We start from the raw sequence: 18,563 nt of genomic DNA on the forward strand, positions 1-18,563 counted from the left end.
AGTTGGCTGGAATTCATATTTTTTTTCCAGGATTTAGGCATGAGTCTTGAAAATAAGCTGATAATTAAAGACTACATATGAGGTGTAGTGCAGACACTATTTCTACGTGAACAAATTATTGCATGCATCAAACATTTTATTTCTTCTGTTGACCATGGGATGGTGGTTCACACTGTTGTGTCTTCCATGTTGATGTAATGTTAAGGACCACTGCCATGTGTTTACAGAAGGTGACATCACACAGCTGCAGCAGGTACAGAATTCTGCAGCCATACTCCCTGATGGAGCTTCCCCATACAGTCATATTAGACAGGGGCTTCAGGACTCAGACTGGGCACCAGCTGGTACAAGCCTGGTGTTTTAGAGCTTACTTTTAAACTTCTGGGTCTAACATTGTCTGGGTCCTGTCAATGTGCAATAGCTCCTGCTTCTACTGCCGGTTTCATCTTCTATGTTCATAGACGAAGTACTGCTAGATGTTCATTGAACCTGTTTTGAGATCTCATGTACACCAACATTTGCCTGTTTAACTTTTCTCTTGAAGAACAAACTTTTTTTTTTTCAGGTATGGGTATGTGTAACTCTGAGGTTACCTTTACAAGTAGCCCAACCTTCCATTTCTTTTTGAAAGTATGTTTGACTCCTGACATCTCACATCTCCCATTTCATTCTAAATATGTTTTGTTTTATTGCTGTTTCTTTTATTGACTTTCCTACTAAATATTTGTCATTTTTTATTTTATATTTAGTGAATAAATGAAGACAATGAAATTCTGAAACAATACATAAAAGAGATAAGTCAGTCTTTGATGCTTATTTATTTATGTAGGCACATTAATTCACTCTCTGGCATCTAGTCCACACCCGTGGGCCATGGCATTCACGATGTGATAGTGTAAAGTTGTAAAGATAATGTTTGGTGAATGCAGTGCAGCCTGAGTAATGCATGGACAATTCATACTGTCCAACAGATATTTCTCCACACATAATTCACAAATGTATAGCTCATATCCGCATAGCCATCATTATAATTTGCATAGTGTTCCGTGGTTAATGGTACTTGTGCTAGGTATGCCACCCAGGTATGGGTGAGGGTTAGATAGTGGTTGAGGATGTAAAGTACTGTATCTTCTGTTGATATATCCTGAAGAATTGGCTACAGTTGATAATGCAAATATCTCTGGCACTGCAGTCTCAAATGATTTTTCCTATATGATAGGTGTCATTAACCTTATTTTGTTTATTTACTTATTTTGTCTTTGTTTTATTTCCAGCATCCATGTAAGTGCAAATGATGCCACTCCAAACACAAGTACTTTATTACTTAGTGTGCTCCCAAATTCTGAAAAACTGGGTCAGCTTTCGGGAGGGTATTGTCAATGTGGTAGTTCCTCAGGGTAGACAAGCTCCCAAAGGTACATTTTCTGACATTTAATTTCAGACCATGGTTCTAGCACCAGTTACTTGTTTGGGACAAACCTTACTGTAGGATGGCTAAATCATTTGAGGATTTAATAATGCTCTTAGCTTGCAGTCTTCTGCAAACATATCAGCCAGAACCCTTTAGATTTTTTTTTTTTACTTCAGAGAAGTGGATGACAAACAGGAGAGATCCCAGCACTGAACCCTAAGGGACAGCAATGGTAACTGGTCTCTTTGAGGAGATAACGTCCCAAATTTTGATCTCCATCCTATTTGTGAGCAAGATGGCAATCCAGCAGATGTAGGGGTTAGTTCCTGGTTTACTTAGATTTTCTACTATGTCTGAATGGCAGATAAGCCTTGGCCAGTTTGAGGCATGCAGTGTGTACTGTTTTACCTTCATCCATTGACTTAGTGAAATTTCCATACAAATCCACCACGTTGAGTACGCATGGCCTGCTTTCGATTAATCTAAAGTGAGATAAATCCAGTGTTTGGCGGATTCCTATGTCCTTATTGTTAAGTTCCATGATAAATCTTTCCTTGGCTTACATATGAGGCTGATCAGACTTACTCGTCTGTAACTGTCTGTGAATGATCCTCCCTAATGTAGGGGAATGACTGTATCTGTTCGCCATTCACTTGATACAAAACATGCATGGATGCTGAAGAACTGTTTGAAGAGAATAACCATCCTGAAATAAATTTATTTGCTGTTGTCAGTCATCTGTAAAATTTAGATGACAGGAAGGACTAAGTGATATAGAAATGTTATACAACTTTTACTGCACTACTCTTGGCTTTTCCTGATGGATAGTAATGACTCAGTCTTACAGAATACTTGCCCCATGAATGTAAAGAATGTTTGCTCAAAAGGTTATGTGGAGCAATTATCACCTTTGTATGAGCATACAGAATCTTGCAATAAAGACATGCAGGTCATTATCACATTATTTGTGCAGTTACAGTCTAACACTGAGTCATTATCACTTGTCAGGTAAACCCATTGTCAGCTGTCACTGTTACTCACATTACTAAAAGTCATTATCACTATCACATTGCAAGCACAGGTGTGGAACAGTCCATATGTTTTGAGTGCCACTGATATTTTTCAAATTTAGTTGTAAAAGTTTGCTAAGGAAATTGTCAACATGCTGAGTAAAACCTCATGTTAAAAACTGTCTGTATGCAGTATAAGACTTATGATATTATTTTTCATATTTTGGTAACTAACTTTGTCAAGGAACATATTAACATGCCAAGTAGTACCTCATTTTGAAGACAGTATTAGTGGTTACTGGATGGAAAAAGAACTGTGTCTGTATGCTTACACATGTACATACACCACAATTTGTTTAGGACTAAGGTTATGGAAATTATTACTTTTTTCATATTTTGGTAAATAACTTTGCTAGTGAGCATGTCATTGTACCAAGTGGTACCTCATTTTGAAGACAGTGTTAGTCCTTACAACATGATAAAAGAACTGTGTCTATAAGCTGTGCACATGTACAGATATCACAGTTTGTTTAGGACTTAGGTTATGGAAATTACAATTTATTTCATATTTTGGTAAATAACTTTGCAAGGGAGCATGTCAATGTCACAAGTAATACCTCATTTTGAAGACAGAATTACTCCTTTAACAACATGGTTAAAGAACTGCATATGTATGCTGTACACATGTACTGATAGCACAGTTTTAGTCTTGTAGGATTATGAAAATTATACATTTGCAATATTTCTCATTATTATGCCCATATCTTTGCAAGGGAGCATGGTGATGACACAAATGATGCATCACTTTGAAGCTGACATTGAGCCACACAACTTGTACACCGATATGTAGTCGCTGTCCTGTTACAGGTGATAAGATATTGGGCTTTATCACTTATGAAAAATATAGTATTAATCATATTTCTGAGAATATCTCTGTAACGGAGCATCACACAGTAATAACTTAGGTATCAATTTAAAGCTGACACTCATACAAACAAATCAATTACAAATTGCATGGGCCTACATGGTACATTCACCAAGATATTGTGATTTGTTTTACCAAAAAGGAAAAACATATGAACAATATCAGCATTCCTTGGCAAATATTTAATAATGACTTAGATATGCACTATCAATATTTACACTGTTGGAACCGTCAGTGTCTGCTGAACAACCTTCGCATTTACATTTTTAGTCTAGCTATTACAGTTAAAGAGTTATGAACATTTGTTTTCTATATGGTACTACAAATGGATTATCTGAAAATGAGCTCAGGCAGCACTGTTGTTCCTATGGTGGAAGTAAGCAGGCAGCATTTTCTGAGCTGCTCTAGAGTGAATGAGTTAAGATCCAAGCTGTGCAAAAGGCAGGAAAGAACTGGCTGCCTTGAATAATAAGCAAGCTTACCAAGCAAATTAAGACAGGGCATGCACTGCAATGAAAACAAATGTCCCCAAAAGTGTGTTTTTACTTAAAGAAAAAAAATGCAAAAATGCAATTGGTAAAATACTAATCAAAAAAGGAACCATAAAGGACAGTCCTCCAACTTAAATGTGGATTTTCTCTGGTGGAAGTAAAATAGCTGCAATATTATCTAACTTGAATCTGTGCATAACAGTCAAGACAGAAGCTCTGTCAACAACTATGAAAGGCAAAGGAAACCCTAAACATGCTTCATGTTCAGTAACTTTGGCAAATATAAAGCACTGTCTAAATATAAATGGATGCTTTGCTCTCTTCTGATCCACTGAAAATCAAAGAAAAAGCAGCACAGAATCAACAGAATTCTCAGCTTCCCAATGTACAAAACAATAAAAAATTAAATAAAATAATAATCTCTTACATCTCACCAAGTTCAAAATGTCAAAGATTCCAAAGTGGTGATGTGTACTTGTTAAAGGATAATTCACCGATTTTTACAACATGCATTGCTGACTATATAGGGAGAATTTGGACCTCAAGTGCAAACAATTTACTTCTTTGTTAGAGATCCCCCCTACCATCTATCCTGCTTCAAGGCATGCAGGTTCTTCTGGTACACCAGTTACAGTGAGCACAAGAGTTAGTCATACTTTAGTGCTCCACTTAAGACACATACTGATAAAAGGAGAGAGACATACCACTAGGATTTCCCCTCGCAATCTTCAGATTACAAGCAACAATGAAAATCACTCCTTCAGTTTTAAACATCCTTACATTTTCATCCCAATGCCTGCACTCACTCAAGAAAAAAGCAAAATTCTACATTTTTATGGAAACCATATACCGCACTTGTATACTTCAGTAATAGTAACAACTCTGGATACTACATACATAGAGAATCACAAAAATGTACAAACGTATACAGATGTAACTTTCAGACATACACTGCCAAAACATAAAACAATTTTGTGTTTCATCTCTATTCAATTAAGTGCATGTATAGATAATTCTACCTTAAAAACAAGCTCATCTGTCACAGCAAAGGTTCTGTCCAGCTTTCCAGTCAGATGGTTGATTTCTTTCTGAAGGCTCCTTGTGTCTGAAAGAATCTGGAAAAACACACAAAACAAGTAAATGTTACAACTAACATAAATAGAAGTTATGTACTCACCATAACATTCCATTTGTGTTGTCCATTTTCATTCCTCTTCAATGAATCAGTTCAGATCCAACCCTCTGACCTGGTTCAGCCACACACTTTAGATTCTACGATCTGACTCTCAAGATCTTCCCTTACCCATAATGTCCCTGATCAATGAATTACCTCACACTGAGTTTGCTGCTACTATACAATATCTCAGTAAAAAAAAAAAATTCTGAAAATAGCTAAGACAGAACAATAAAAGCTGAAAGATCAGGAGCTCAAACAGGAACAATGGCTCCTAATAAGAATTCTTTTAGGTCACTCCCAAAGACATGGATAGTGGGAAGGTGTGAGGAGAGTTGAGGAAGAATGAAAATGGGCAACACAGATGAAATGTTACGGTGAGGACATAATTTTAATATCGGACTTTGTCATCTTCATTTTTCCTCAATGAATGAGACAGCATTTCCAGCTGCAATTACCTTGGGTGACCCTTATGAAAGGATATTCCAAAGCACCACAGAACCGAATGATGCTCTGTTCCTGGAGATGATGTCCAATGTGTAATGAGAAACAGGTATGAGCATTAGACCAAGTGGCAGATGCACAAATACCATCAACGGAAGCTCTAGCCCAAAAAGCAGCTGATGTTGCCACTGACTGGTTGAATGTGCCTTCAGTTGTTTTGGTAAGGTTAGGCTTTTCAAGGAATAAATATGAGAAATACAATCTGTTAACCATTTAGCTGCAGTAATCTTTGAAACTGGCTTTCCCTTCTTGGTGTTAGAAAAGGACACAAGCAACTGATCTGTTTTTTTTTTTTCTAAACTTCTTGGTTCTAAGTAAGTAAAAATGAAGTTTTCTATGTACATCTAGAAGATGATGAGTATGTTTCTCCTTTATTCTCAAATTTTGGAAAGAATACTGGAAGGTTAATGACTTTACTGATGTTTGATTCAAAGGCCAATTTAGGTAGAAAGGAAGGATTAGTATTCAGGGTAAACCAATCCTTGTGAAAAAATTAGATATGGTGGTCCTGAAGAGTGTTTGGGGTTCTGAAACTAGTCTACCTGAAGTAATTGCCCCCAAAAAGACAGTTTTCCAAGATAAAAACTTAAGGTCAACTTTAGCTGAGGGCTCAAACAGAGGATGTACTAAAGGTTGTAATGCCAATGCCAAAGTCAGAGCCCAAGGTGGAGTGGGATTTCGTACTGGAGGTCTAAGTAAGAAAGTACCTTTTAGGAAGGCCTTGCACAGCTTAGCTGAAACTAAAGGAGGCCTTATTGTCACAATGCGGTAGTTAGAGATGGCTGCTAACTGTACTTTAATGGCAGATAAACTTGCCCCCGGTGTGAAAAATAGAGGCAAGGAAATCTAAAACAGTTGGGATTGGAGCAGTAAAGGGATCCAAGTCTCTTTGATGCGCCCACATAAAAAATCTTTTCCATCTGTTCTTGCAAATCTTAGTGGTTGAAGGTTTGTAGGATGAAGAAAGGATATGAAGAACTGAAGAGAAAGCCTATAATGTCTAGCCATCATTGGAATTGGAGAAACCATGCGATCAACTTGAGGCCTGCAATATCTGAATGAATCATCCCTGATGGGTGAGACAGGAGATCTGGACTGGGGTCCAGTGTCCATGGAGGACATACTAGGTGAGACCATAGGAAGGGAAACTATACTTGCCGAGGCAAGAAGGAGGCAATGAGGATTCATTTGCTCTTCAACTGACTGGCTTTCTGAAGAAACTTGGGTATCAGGGGTAGAGGAGGGTAAGCATAAAGGAGACTGGAGGGCCAAACATGGACTACAGCATCTCTCAGTGACTGTCCCTGGGGAGGGTGGGAATCAGGGCAAAGAACCTGCTGCATTTGTTGTTGAGGAGAGAGGCGGACAGATCACAGCACGGTTGATCCCATTTCTGAAAGATGATCTTTGCCACTGATCGATTGAGACACCACTTGTGAGGAGTTACGATGGTCCTGCTGAGCTTGTCTGCCAATATGTGGATTTCTTGGTATGTGCATCTCTACTAGAAAGCGGTTAGAGGAGAGATCGTCCATTGCCAAATTCATATGGCTTCTCAGCACAGAAGGTAAGATCTGGTTCCCCCCTGTTTGTTGGTGTACCAGACTACTGACATGCTGTCCGTCTGAATAGCAGTAGTTCCTAGTGGAACAGCGCTCTGAAAGGTCTGCACCACTAACACACTGTTCTCATCTTTAGAACATTTACATGCAAACTGGTCTCTTCTTTGGACCATGTGCCTTGGACTGTCCAGCCCAAATAATGCCTCCCACCCTAAATGGGTGGCATGCATGGTCAACGTGGCTTTCAGAGGAGGAAGGACAAACAGGTGGCCTTGATGAATTTCTTTGGAATGTATCCACCACAGTACAGATTTTCTGCACACCTAAGATAATTTTATTGGATCTCATAGAGGCTGTCCATGAAAAGGCCACTGCACTGCTAGACTGCATTGAAGAATTCTCATATGAAGAAGGGCAGTGGGTAATAAAAGTTATCGCAGCAGCCATCAACCCAAGGGCTTTGACTACTAATCTTGCTGGGGGTGAGGGATGAGACAGAACTTGATCGACATGCAATTTCAGAGTCAGAATTTTGTTTTGAGGCAGAAGAGCTAGGAAACTGACTTGTGTCTAGATGAGCCCCTATAAGCTCCAAGGCTTAAACTGGTTGAGGTTGGGACTTCACCAGGTTTATCATAATCCCCACAGACTGAGATAGAAGTAGAAGGTAACCTCTGGTATTTTTGAGAAGATGCCTGGTCAGTGCAGATAGGAGCCAGTCGTCTAAATATGGAAACACTCAATCTGTGCAGTCTTAGATGAGCTGCTACCACTACCATACATCTGAACACCCCTGGGGGGCTGCAGTGAGAACAAAGGGCATGGCTCTGAACTTATTATGAGTGTCTCCCAGCAGGAAGTGTAGAAATCTTCGGGAGCATGTGTTCATTTTTATATGATGGTACACGTCCTAAAGATCTAGACAGCAAGCACATCCAGTCATCCTTCTGAAGGAGAGGCAGAACAGACTTTACAGTGACCATCCGGAACTTGGAATCTTTACAAACTGTTTCAAATAACTGAGATCCAAAATGGGTCTCAGGTCCCATTTTCTTTGCCACTAAAAGAACGTTGAATAAATTCCAGATCCTCTTTGGTCTGGGGGACATCTTGGATGACTGTTTTTTCTAGCAGCTTTTGAATTTCTAGAGCTGCTTGTTCCTGCTGATTGGGTAGAACATCAAGGAGAATTTTTCACTTTTGTGGCGGGACTTGGGAAAAGGAAATGAAGTATCCTCTGGATATGATCCTTTGCACCAAAGAATCTTTTGTAATCGCTATCTAGGCTTTTGGGTGCAAGTATAAGTGCCCCCCCCCCCGACTGCCTCTAGAGAGGGACAGTTGGGTAACATTTCAGAAGCACTGAAAAGGCCTGTCGGAGAAAGAATTTTGAGAACCTTGGTTCTACATACCCCCTCTGCCACGAGGGGGAAAGTTTTCACATGATTCTTGGAAAGGCCCTTCAGATTTTCTGAACCACCCTTTCTTGCTACTGCATGGTTTCCTGGAGAAAGATCTTTGCGGAGTAGATAAGCGGATTCCCACAGCAGGCAGAGTCTTTCCATCCTTCTCACTGTGGGAGAGTCTCTCAAAACTGTTGGTCCAAATAAAGAAGATCCATCAATGTGAGCACTGATGAATGACGCCTTAAACGGCTCCACAAAAAAAAAAAAAAAAAAAAAATCACACAACCGGATCCAGGCATGTCTCTTAATGGCTATGCCTGAACCAGCTGCCAGTGAAGAACCTTCAGCTGCATGTGACATTAACCTCATGCACGCTTAAGTAATGGATTGTAGGGTGGCCAGTCATGAGGAAAAGGACTTTTGTTCCTCTACGGACATGGACCCTGGAGGAGAATTAGTGCGTTCCATGATTAAGTTCCTCTGTAACCTCATGAAATGCACCAAATAATTCAGCGACTGTAAAGCGAAAGTCCCTAATGCATGCACTCACTTCCCAAACCTGTCCAGCACCACAGAGTACCTGTTAGGGGGATGGACAGAGGAATTCTGTTCAGCCAACTCCTTTTTGGTTAGCTGCCGCAAGGACCATGGCACCTACAGGATCACCCTCTGCGCAATGTAACCTGCCTAATGGCGCAATAAAGACCTTGTCCAGGCACTTAAGGATAAATTCTACAGACTCTGGTTCCTTCCATGCTCTGCGGGATACCAGGTCTATCAACTCATCCACAGGTAGGGTAACCCAAGAACTAGATGGCCTTGCCCTGAAAGCTTCCAATAACACTGATTCCTCCTTAGAGTCTAGGTCAACTCCTCAGATCTGGCACCAATGCTTTGGCTCAGACAGCCATCAAGCACCAGCAGAGTCTGAGCTGATCTGGTCAGGGCAGTCGTCAGAGTCAAGGGCGGCAGAACCTTTGGATCCAATGCATTCAATTCTTGAGGCACTCGGATCCGAGGACTCCGAAAAATCCAGTCGGATCGGAGAAGGAGCATGTACAGTTTGGAAGGAAGGCTCAAGACTTATGGATCCGATGGGAGACAGAGTCGACAGAACTCCCATCTGGATCTGTGTTCTGAAGAACCTCCTCATCACACTATCCAACTCAGAGAGACCCCAGGAGGCCCTAACCGAAGATGAAGTGGAAGATGGCCTGGACATCTTTTTTGGGGTCTCCTGAAGGAAGGGAGACTTTAGTCTAGGAGAGACCGGCTCCAGGAAAAATCTTGGTAATCATAGCCAAGGAGACTTGGTACCAACAAGTATCGGATCCAAGGTTTTTAGTGGCTGAGAGGAAGATACAGACTCAGAAGACTAGGAGGAAGAGCATTTTCTATGCTCCTTAGACTCTTTAGTCTTCTGAAAGGGGGTTTGAGCCACTGAAGAAGATGTACCAGCAGAAGAAGCTGAAGCCAGAATAAGCCCTTTAAGTGTCAACTTACTCCTGTGATCAGAAATTGCCCTTGCATTAAAAGCCACACAAATGGAGCAGGTAGTGTCCAAATGCGCAGGCCCCAAACAGTACAAGCACCCCCTGTGGGCATCTGAGATGAAGTCCATTTTTTTTTTAAAGCCAGTAAGCTTGTCAGCCATGCTGAAAACTCACAATTCACTATTTATTTATTTTACTTATTTACTGGTATTTGTTTACTGGGATTTTCAGTGGAGGCCTAGGGAGAAAAGCTCCAGAAATACAAGTACATAGAATAAACATGAACAATTAGAGAAATTTTCACAAGCAAATTCCATAACAAGCAAGTTAACTCCAAGAAGTACATATACAGTGGATATAAAAAGTGTAGACACCCCTGTTAAAATGCCAGGTTTTTGTGATAAAAAAATTGAGAGTACAATAAATCATTTCAAAACTTTTCCCACCTTTAATGTAACCTATAACTTGTACAATTCAATTGTGCAAAAAAAAGGTGCTTCAACAAAGTATTAGTTCAAGGGTGTGTACACTTATGCAACCAGCTTACTGTATGTTTTTTATTTTTTTTATATTTTTTCCCCTAGCAGATTTGTTTGTTTTTCAATTGAATTGCACAGGTTATATGTCACATTAAAGATGGGAAAAGTTTTGAAATTATTTACTGTGGTCTTGTTTTTTTATATCACAAAAACCTGACATTTTAACAGGGGTGTGTACACTTCCACTGTACATAGATGAATCCTGATCATTTGGAGAAATTCACAAAATACATTGTGTCAAGCAAATTAACAATTGATAGGAATAGAGGTAAAAGTAAGAAAACATTTCAGTTAGTATAATTAATTCAAAGAAATATTAGAGACTGAGAATCACAAATAGTGGTGAAGCTTCAGCATAAGGTAGTCAGCTTGTTGCAGGTAATTTTCTAGGTAGATATTACATATAGGGGAAAACGAAGTAAATTGAGGAGTGAGTGTATGAATGTAAAAGGAGCTCTGGAAGCTGAGGTGGTCAGGACTTAAAAGTTGGAGATTTAGTACAACTGCAGATCCAGACAGAAGCAAAGTAATTATGTAAAGAAGTTTTAAAACACAGAATGCGTCAGTTGGATCTAAGTGTTAAAGGAAGAGCATTCTAGGTTCTAGCCACTGAGCAAGAGTATAGAAGTTGGCCATGAGGTAGGTTAGGTTTGTGTACCTGTAGAAGATGCAGATTTTTGGATCCAGGAGACTTTGGGTAGGCAGTTAAGTGAAAAGTGAGGTGAGGGTGGGACATTCTGAAGGTTTGCATAATATTTTATGTGCAGCTGTTAAGTAGGACAGAGAGTGTGACAGTTCCAGCCAATTAAGAGAGTGTAATGCTGTACAGTGGTGAGTAGAATATAAAGCATTAGTAGTGAACCTAGCAACTTTGTTGTAGCACATTTCAAGTATTGATTTTAGAGTAGATAATAAATTAGTGAGTAATGGAGCGCCACAGGTGAGACAAGGAATTAGATATGTTATAGCAAGTTTTTTTACTGGAAGGGCTAATGAAGTGTTTGTGCCTGTACAGAATGCCAAGTTTTTGGTGAGTTTTGTTAATGTGCTGAACATGTAGGTAAAATTTTAGGTGTTCATCTATTGTTACTACTAGAACTTTAGTGCAGGAAACCACTTCAATGTTTTGCTCTAAGAGGATTATTGTAAATTGTTTTTTTTTTTGTTTGTTTAAGAGGGTTTTTTCTTAGAGGTGAATAGAAATGAGCTTGGTTTTGTTTGGATAGAACAACAGGTGATTTTTACTAAGCCAGTTTTCTACAGAGGTAAAGGCGAGTTGAGTAATATGTTGGAGCAGAACAAATGATAGTTGAATCATCCGGACATTGAATAAGGGAGCCCTGACTGAAAGAGGAGTGTAAATTTTTAATAAAGGTACTAAATAAGAGGGGCCCTAATACAGAGTCCTGGGGAACACCAACGGAGTTGAGGAAATAGGAACAGAGGGAAGAATTTCATTTAACTGCCTGTTGTCTGTCTGACAGCTTGAACACCAGTTAAGAGAAAAGAAGGAGAGTCAGTTTGAGAGAGGTGATGTTGAAGAAGTGGACAAGAAACCGTATCAAAAGCCTCTGAACGTTCTAGAAACAGGGAAGAGACAGTTTTGCCAGAGTCACTAGCTTTGTTGACTAGGTCTATGATTGTGTTGTGACCTGGTCTAAAGCCATGTTGTGCATGTGACAGAATTTGGTTATTAATGAGAACGTCAAGAAGTTGAACTTGTATATACTTCTCTAGAATCTTGGAGATAGGAGAATAGCAACAGGACGGTAGTTGGAGAGATCTGTGGGGTTGCTGCCTTTATCGAGGAGTAGAATAAATTCCATTTTCCAGGTTTTTGATACATAGTATTCAAGGATGGATCTGTTTATAAGTATACAAATAGGGTAAGCAATTGCATCAGCTGCAAGTCTTAGACATTCTGTGGGCAGATCATCAGCTGCATTACAGCTAGTTTTGAGTTTGAGGAGTAGTCTTTTTATGTTACTGGGAATGGGTTTTACAGTGAAGGAAGGTGTTGGATGGGTGGTACTATCAGAGGAGTAGAGAAAGGATGAGAAGGGAGCACACGGGGCAAGGTGGGGTGCTGCTGATTGTGCAGTAGGAGTAGAGATTATGTCAGTGTGATGTCGGGGAAAGTTGGTTGTGATATTTGATGGTGTCAAGTTTACCAAAAATAAATAATGGTAAACTCAACTGAAACAAACACAACAAGAAAAAACTCTCTTTTTTTGTAGTTCGAGAAAAAAGGGACAGAAAAGAGTTACTACCAATGATGGTAGAAAAGAAATACCTCAGGCCAAGGTAAAGAAAGGAAAATTACCAGCAATGGTAATCCTAGAATACCGTATGGTAGGAAAATTAAAAGTGTAATATATAAAGGGATGAGAGATTAGACATATACAGAAGCAATGAGAAAAGGGAAAAATACTGAAATATATTGAAAAATATTATTAGTTCACTCACGAACACCCTACTAGAGCTTGAGCAGTTGTAATCCCAACCAATCGTGAAAAGATGCAATCAAGATCTGAGATAATTCAGGGGCATTATGGGTAAGGGAGGAGCTCGAAAGTCAGATCCTAGAATCTAATGAAAGTTGCCTACTCGGATCCAAACACATTAGTTGAGTAACGAATGAAAATGAAATCATCAGATCTTTGGTTTTAGAAGTACCTCCCCCACCTTCTTCACAGTACATTTTCATATCTTCTGGCTGCTGATTCCAACGTTATCTCTTTTTTAAATGCTACCTTTCAGCAAGATATAATGTCACCCTTCATCAAAAGGCTCTCCCCAATCTCCCTGGAAGACTATCTTGCAGCTTCTGATATAGAATAGCTGGGGAGCAAAGGGTCTATGTGGTAAACCAGAAAGGCAGAGATCATCAGCCTAGGAAAATGGCTGGTTTCTCTACTTCACAGAGAACGATGTGAAACTGTGGCTATGCTAGTATATCTTGACTGCCAGTCCAGAACCTATCTGACCCGTGATCCTATGTGAATTGGTTACTTCTGAAAAGCATGCCAGACTCAAGCAGGTCTTGCCTCAATCACTCCAGGTCCCTCATACCTCCACGGCAAATAAGTGCAGGGCATTTGCTCTCTACACCATTCCAGGTTTATGTCCCCATTGACACAGCACAGCTATCTTACCCATTAAAAAGAGAGAGTTACCGGAGTGTTCTCTCTCTCTCTCTTTTTTTTGCAAAATAAAAAAAGGAATGGCATCGCATTTAGTAATCTACGCAGTGAATTCCTATGACACAAATGCCCCCCCCCCCAAAAAAAATGTCATATGAAGTAATACAAAATATCTAATGCAGTTTGTTCCATTCTAAGCAAGTTTATTCACTTTTCTCTAACCTGATCAAACTCACTGGAAATGGTTAAAACACAGTTGTTTGCAGGCAAAACAAAATCTGACAAAATAAGAAATTTACAATGGCTGCAGAATACAAGCCTCACGCTTTCAAATTTTCAAAAGAAACAGACATAATCTACAAATAAAGCCATCTTTTCTTCATTACCATGCAGACTATATCCCTGTATTTCTGAGTCCTGTATTTTTTTTGCCAATGGCTCTAAATACAAAACAAACAAAGGGAAAGAAGACTCCCCTGCCTGGTTCCTCTGTTCAAACACAGCTTACTTGAGAGGAATCTGCACATTTAAATTTTTGCCTCAAATCTTTCATGTAACTTTCTAAATAACTTTATACTGTCACCAGGAAATACAAATGCTTCCACTGCCCTATCTCAGCTTTCTCTGCATCAAGACCCAACAACAACAGAAGTATTTTCTTCCATTTTGCTTCCCTCTGGATAATCACTGTTCTATTAAAGTTGGCAAGTGTTTGCCTCCCCTCCACGAAACCTCACCGATCTATATCTATCAACTTTGGCAACACCTTTGTTTATGCTAGCTAAAGGAATGGCAAACACTTTATAATCCTGGTTTAAAATTGAAGTGGGTTTACTGTATATGAAGCTGGGTCTGAAGGATCTTTGCCATCTTTTGGTAACACAGTCATCATAGCTTTCTTCCAAGATGATGGTACTCCCCCCTCCTTTTAAAATACTGTTAAACAAAATCTTCCAGATCTTTATAATTTTCTTCCCTCCTGATTTTCAGACTTCCACATGAATTCTATCTGTTCCAGAATACTTTCCTGAAGATTGATTATACATCTCTGGTTTTATCTCACCACCTCCTATCTTAACTGTTGGTTGTCAAGCTTCGTCTACCTCTAACCTTGGCATAATTAACACTTCTATAAACATTTCCATTTGTGCTCTTTCTTAATTTCCCCAATTCTCTGTTTACAGAAATTTTCATAAAATTTCCAGAACATCTCTAAAACCTCCACTATAGGTTCCCCAAGTCTGGCGACAACCAAAAGTCATTGTGCTAAAAGTTTTTGTGTTCTGGAATTTGAATCAAAAACAGTTGCTTAACTACAACTTATCTAAATGAAACAATGATTCTAAATTAAGATTCCTTATTACACAAAACAGACATACGCACTGTTTAAAGGTCATTTCTACACATTGGCACATTTTACATTTATTAAACTTATCAAAGGAAATTGTTGAAAGTCAGTCAAACTTTGGATATAAAAAGGAGATGAAACCTCAAAACAAGTTCTTTGCTACAAGGAGCAAGATTTCTATGTCAATAATAGAAAAGAAAAGAAAAGGAACTCACACCTGTAACAAATGCAAATTTTGTAAACATCTAACCAATACAAACAAATTTAGTCATGCATTCACTACCAAGTCTTACTGGTGCAATGGCTATGAAGATTGTGAGTCCACTAATCTACTTTGTGTAACTACATGCCAAAGCTGTACAGCATTCTACATTGGAAAAACAAATAGAAATTTTAAAGAACATATTTATGAACATCTATCTGGCACAAAACAACAGGTAAAAATTAATGCTTTATACAAACATATCGCAGAGACAAGCCTAGACCAGGTATTTTAATTTTGGCATTGGCACTTTAATTAATATTTTTAAGCAGAAGAGATGCTGACATCTGTACTAGAACGGAGTATATAGACTATAAATGGATGGGTCTACTTCACTACATCGAAATAGCACATCGGATTTTAATTCATGGAGAACCAATTCAACAAAACCTCACTATATCAACAATGCAAATCATTGAGTCCCTTTTCATCGAACCTACTGTCCAAATTGTAAAGGACATTGCAGTCAGAGCAACTCCTCAACGGACAAACACACTGCAGTCAGAACACCTCCTCAACATAATTTAACAAAAAACTATAGCTATGTCAACAGTTAAGCAGGGGATCAAGCCCCCCTGCACACCCCACACCCCCTGTATATTTTATATAACAACACCGAGATTGCACTACAGTGGGGTAAGGGTAAATTTCCCAATCCCCACTGTACCACAATCTCCATTCAAAATGTTAAACAGCAATAAAGTTTTTCTTATGTACTGTATTGCAATGCAGAAATTGCTATTATAACTGCAGTGCGATCATCCATAATGGATTGTTATAGCAATGGTACTTAAAAGATAAGTAAAGTTGCACCTTTTTGAGTACTACCTATTTATTTTCACAATCCTTTCAAGGAACGTCTGCAAGAGTAAGTTTGATGAAACAGGACTTGATTTGCATTATCAATATAGTGGGGTTTCGATGAACTGGCCTTGATGAATTAAAATTCAACAATGTGGTATTTCAATATAGTGAAGTAGACCCAAATGGGTACAGTACCTTTTACAGCTGACTCATATCCAGAGCTAAATGATGCAGCAAGTTTAAAACAGGTTTTCAAACAAACAATTTGATTATAAATGACTAGCTATTTATAGTACTAATGTTATTGTTTTTATTTTTTTCATTAGTTACATTTAATTATCATACAGTGTCACTTTGTATGTTTAAATGTTAACTGATGCCCTACTTTATGGCTAATGAACTATTTGAGTTTTAATTACACCTAACAATGTAACCAATGACTTCTCAAATCTGACATCACATGAATTTCACCTTTATTTAAACAAAAATAGAAGTTATGTACTTACCATAACGTTCCATCTGAGTAGTTAGACTTCATTCTTCTGCACATATGGATACACAGATGCGATTCGGATCCGAGCCGGCAAACTTTTCAAGCATCAGCTCCGAGCTCCAAGCTCCTCCCTTACCTATATTACATCACTTCCTCCTATCTAGCCCCAGATCGAGTTTACTGTCACTAAATGGCAACATAACCACAATCCTAAACAGGACAAACCTGAAGAGTGAGGGGGATGGAGGGAAGGTGCAGAAGAATGAAGTCTAACTACTCAGATGGAACGTTATGGTAAGTACATAACTTCTATATTTGAAGTAGTTAACTTCATTCTGTCTGCACATATGGGACAGAGTCCCCAGCTACTAGTATTCCTGGGAGGCCCTCATGGAAGGATATTTCTGAGCACCGCAGAGCCAAAGGATGCTCTCCCTCTAGAAACAAGATCCAATTTATAATGAGAGATGAATGTGTGCGAATTGGCCCAAGTCACCGCCGCACAGATATCGTCTAATGGAACTCTTGACCAGAACGCTGCAGAAGTGGCCATTGCCCTAGTGGAATGAGCCTTCAATACACCAGGAGGAGATAAACCTTTGTCCTTATAAACTTGTACAATACAAAGAGTGATCCACCTTGCTAAGGACACTTTCGAAACTGCTTTGTCCAAAAATGGTTTAGAAAAAGAGACAAACAATTGATCCGACTTCCGGAAGGGTTTAGTCCTATGGAGGTAAAAACGTAGCAGTCTATGGACATCCAATAAATGAAGCTTACGTTCACCTCTATTTTGGAAATTTGGGAAGAAGACTGGCAAATTTATAGATTGATTGATATTGGCTGCTGAGGACACCTTGGGAAGAAAGGAAGGGTTCGTACGCAGCGAAACCCTATCCTTGTGGCAAACCAAATAGGGGGCAAGGAGGATAAGGCCTGCAACTCTGAAACTCTTTTAGCTGAAGTGATGGCAACCAAGAATGCTGTCTTACAAAAATATCCCCAACAAATGAAGGATCCAGCCACTAGTACGCTTAACGCTAGAATTTATTCAAAGCACAAAATACAGCGTTTTCGCTTCCTGTATCAGGGAGCTTCCTCAGAGAAATGTAAAATAGCGCGAGACAGCGCTTTAAATACCAAAATCACAAAATAAATCAAAGTACGTGCAACGTACTACACTGGTTGACCATATTAACAAATGGCATAGTTTACATCAAGTAAGCACAACCATTACCAAATAAATTAAAATAATGATATAATAAGATAAAATAAATAAAGTGAATAAAATATATGCATACGTAAGCTTTTGTAGGGCACTAATGTAATGTGTGCGATACCCATATAGCACTAACACTGTAGTTGAAAACTATGGAACAACTCTGTGCAAGGGAACAAACATCTAAATAATGGCATTGAGCCATCTTATCAAGTGAATAACAAATCACATATAAATTGCATAAAAAGAATGCACGTACTTTGATTTATTTTGTGATTTTGGTATTTAAAGCGCTGTCTCGCGCTATTTTACATTTCTCTGAGGAAGCTCCCTGATACAGGAAGCGAAAACGCTGTATTTTGTGCTTTGAATAAATTCTAGCGTTAAGCGTACTAGTGGCTGGATCCTTCATTTGTTGGGGATATTTTTGTGTTACCAGTTTGTTCTTTATACTTTCGTGAAGAATGCTGTCTTCCATGACAAAAACTTCATTGGAACTGAACCAGCTGGCTCGAAAGGGGGAGAAGTCAAAGCTTGAAGGACTAAAGTCAGATCCCAGGGGGGCACTGTTTCTTTAACTGGTGGTCGCAATAAAAAAGTGCCCTTCAGGAAAGCTTTACACAGTTTGGCAGAAGCCAGAGCAACGTTATTTTCAACTACATGAAAATTAGAAATAGCAGCCAATTGAACCTTGATGGTGGAAGCACTTGCGCCCAATAGAAAAAGATCGGCAAAAAATCCAGTATGACCGGAATGGGGGCTGTAAACTGGTTCTGATT

At 39.1% G+C, this 18,563-nt stretch overlaps 1 protein-coding gene across 1 annotated transcript in view; it reads right to left on the reverse strand.

Annotated features, from left to right (window-relative positions):
* The window catches only part of CCDC22 (coiled-coil domain containing 22), a 645,106-nt gene that overhangs the window by 247,276 nt on the left and 379,267 nt on the right, over positions 1–18,563 (reverse strand). Inside the window, exon 14 of the mRNA XM_044080125.1 lies at positions 4,857–4,952. Within this exon, the coding sequence (XP_043936060.1) occupies positions 4,857–4,952 (96 nt within the window). The remainder of the gene's footprint in view (positions 1–4,856; positions 4,953–18,563) is intronic.

The sequence above is a fragment of the Protopterus annectens genome, chromosome 8.part0 (genome assembly GCF_019279795.1).
Source record: "Protopterus annectens isolate FY-2018-M chromosome 8.part0, PAN1.0, whole genome shotgun sequence".
In the NCBI taxonomy this organism is placed as follows: domain Eukaryota; kingdom Metazoa; phylum Chordata; order Ceratodontiformes; family Protopteridae; genus Protopterus; species Protopterus annectens.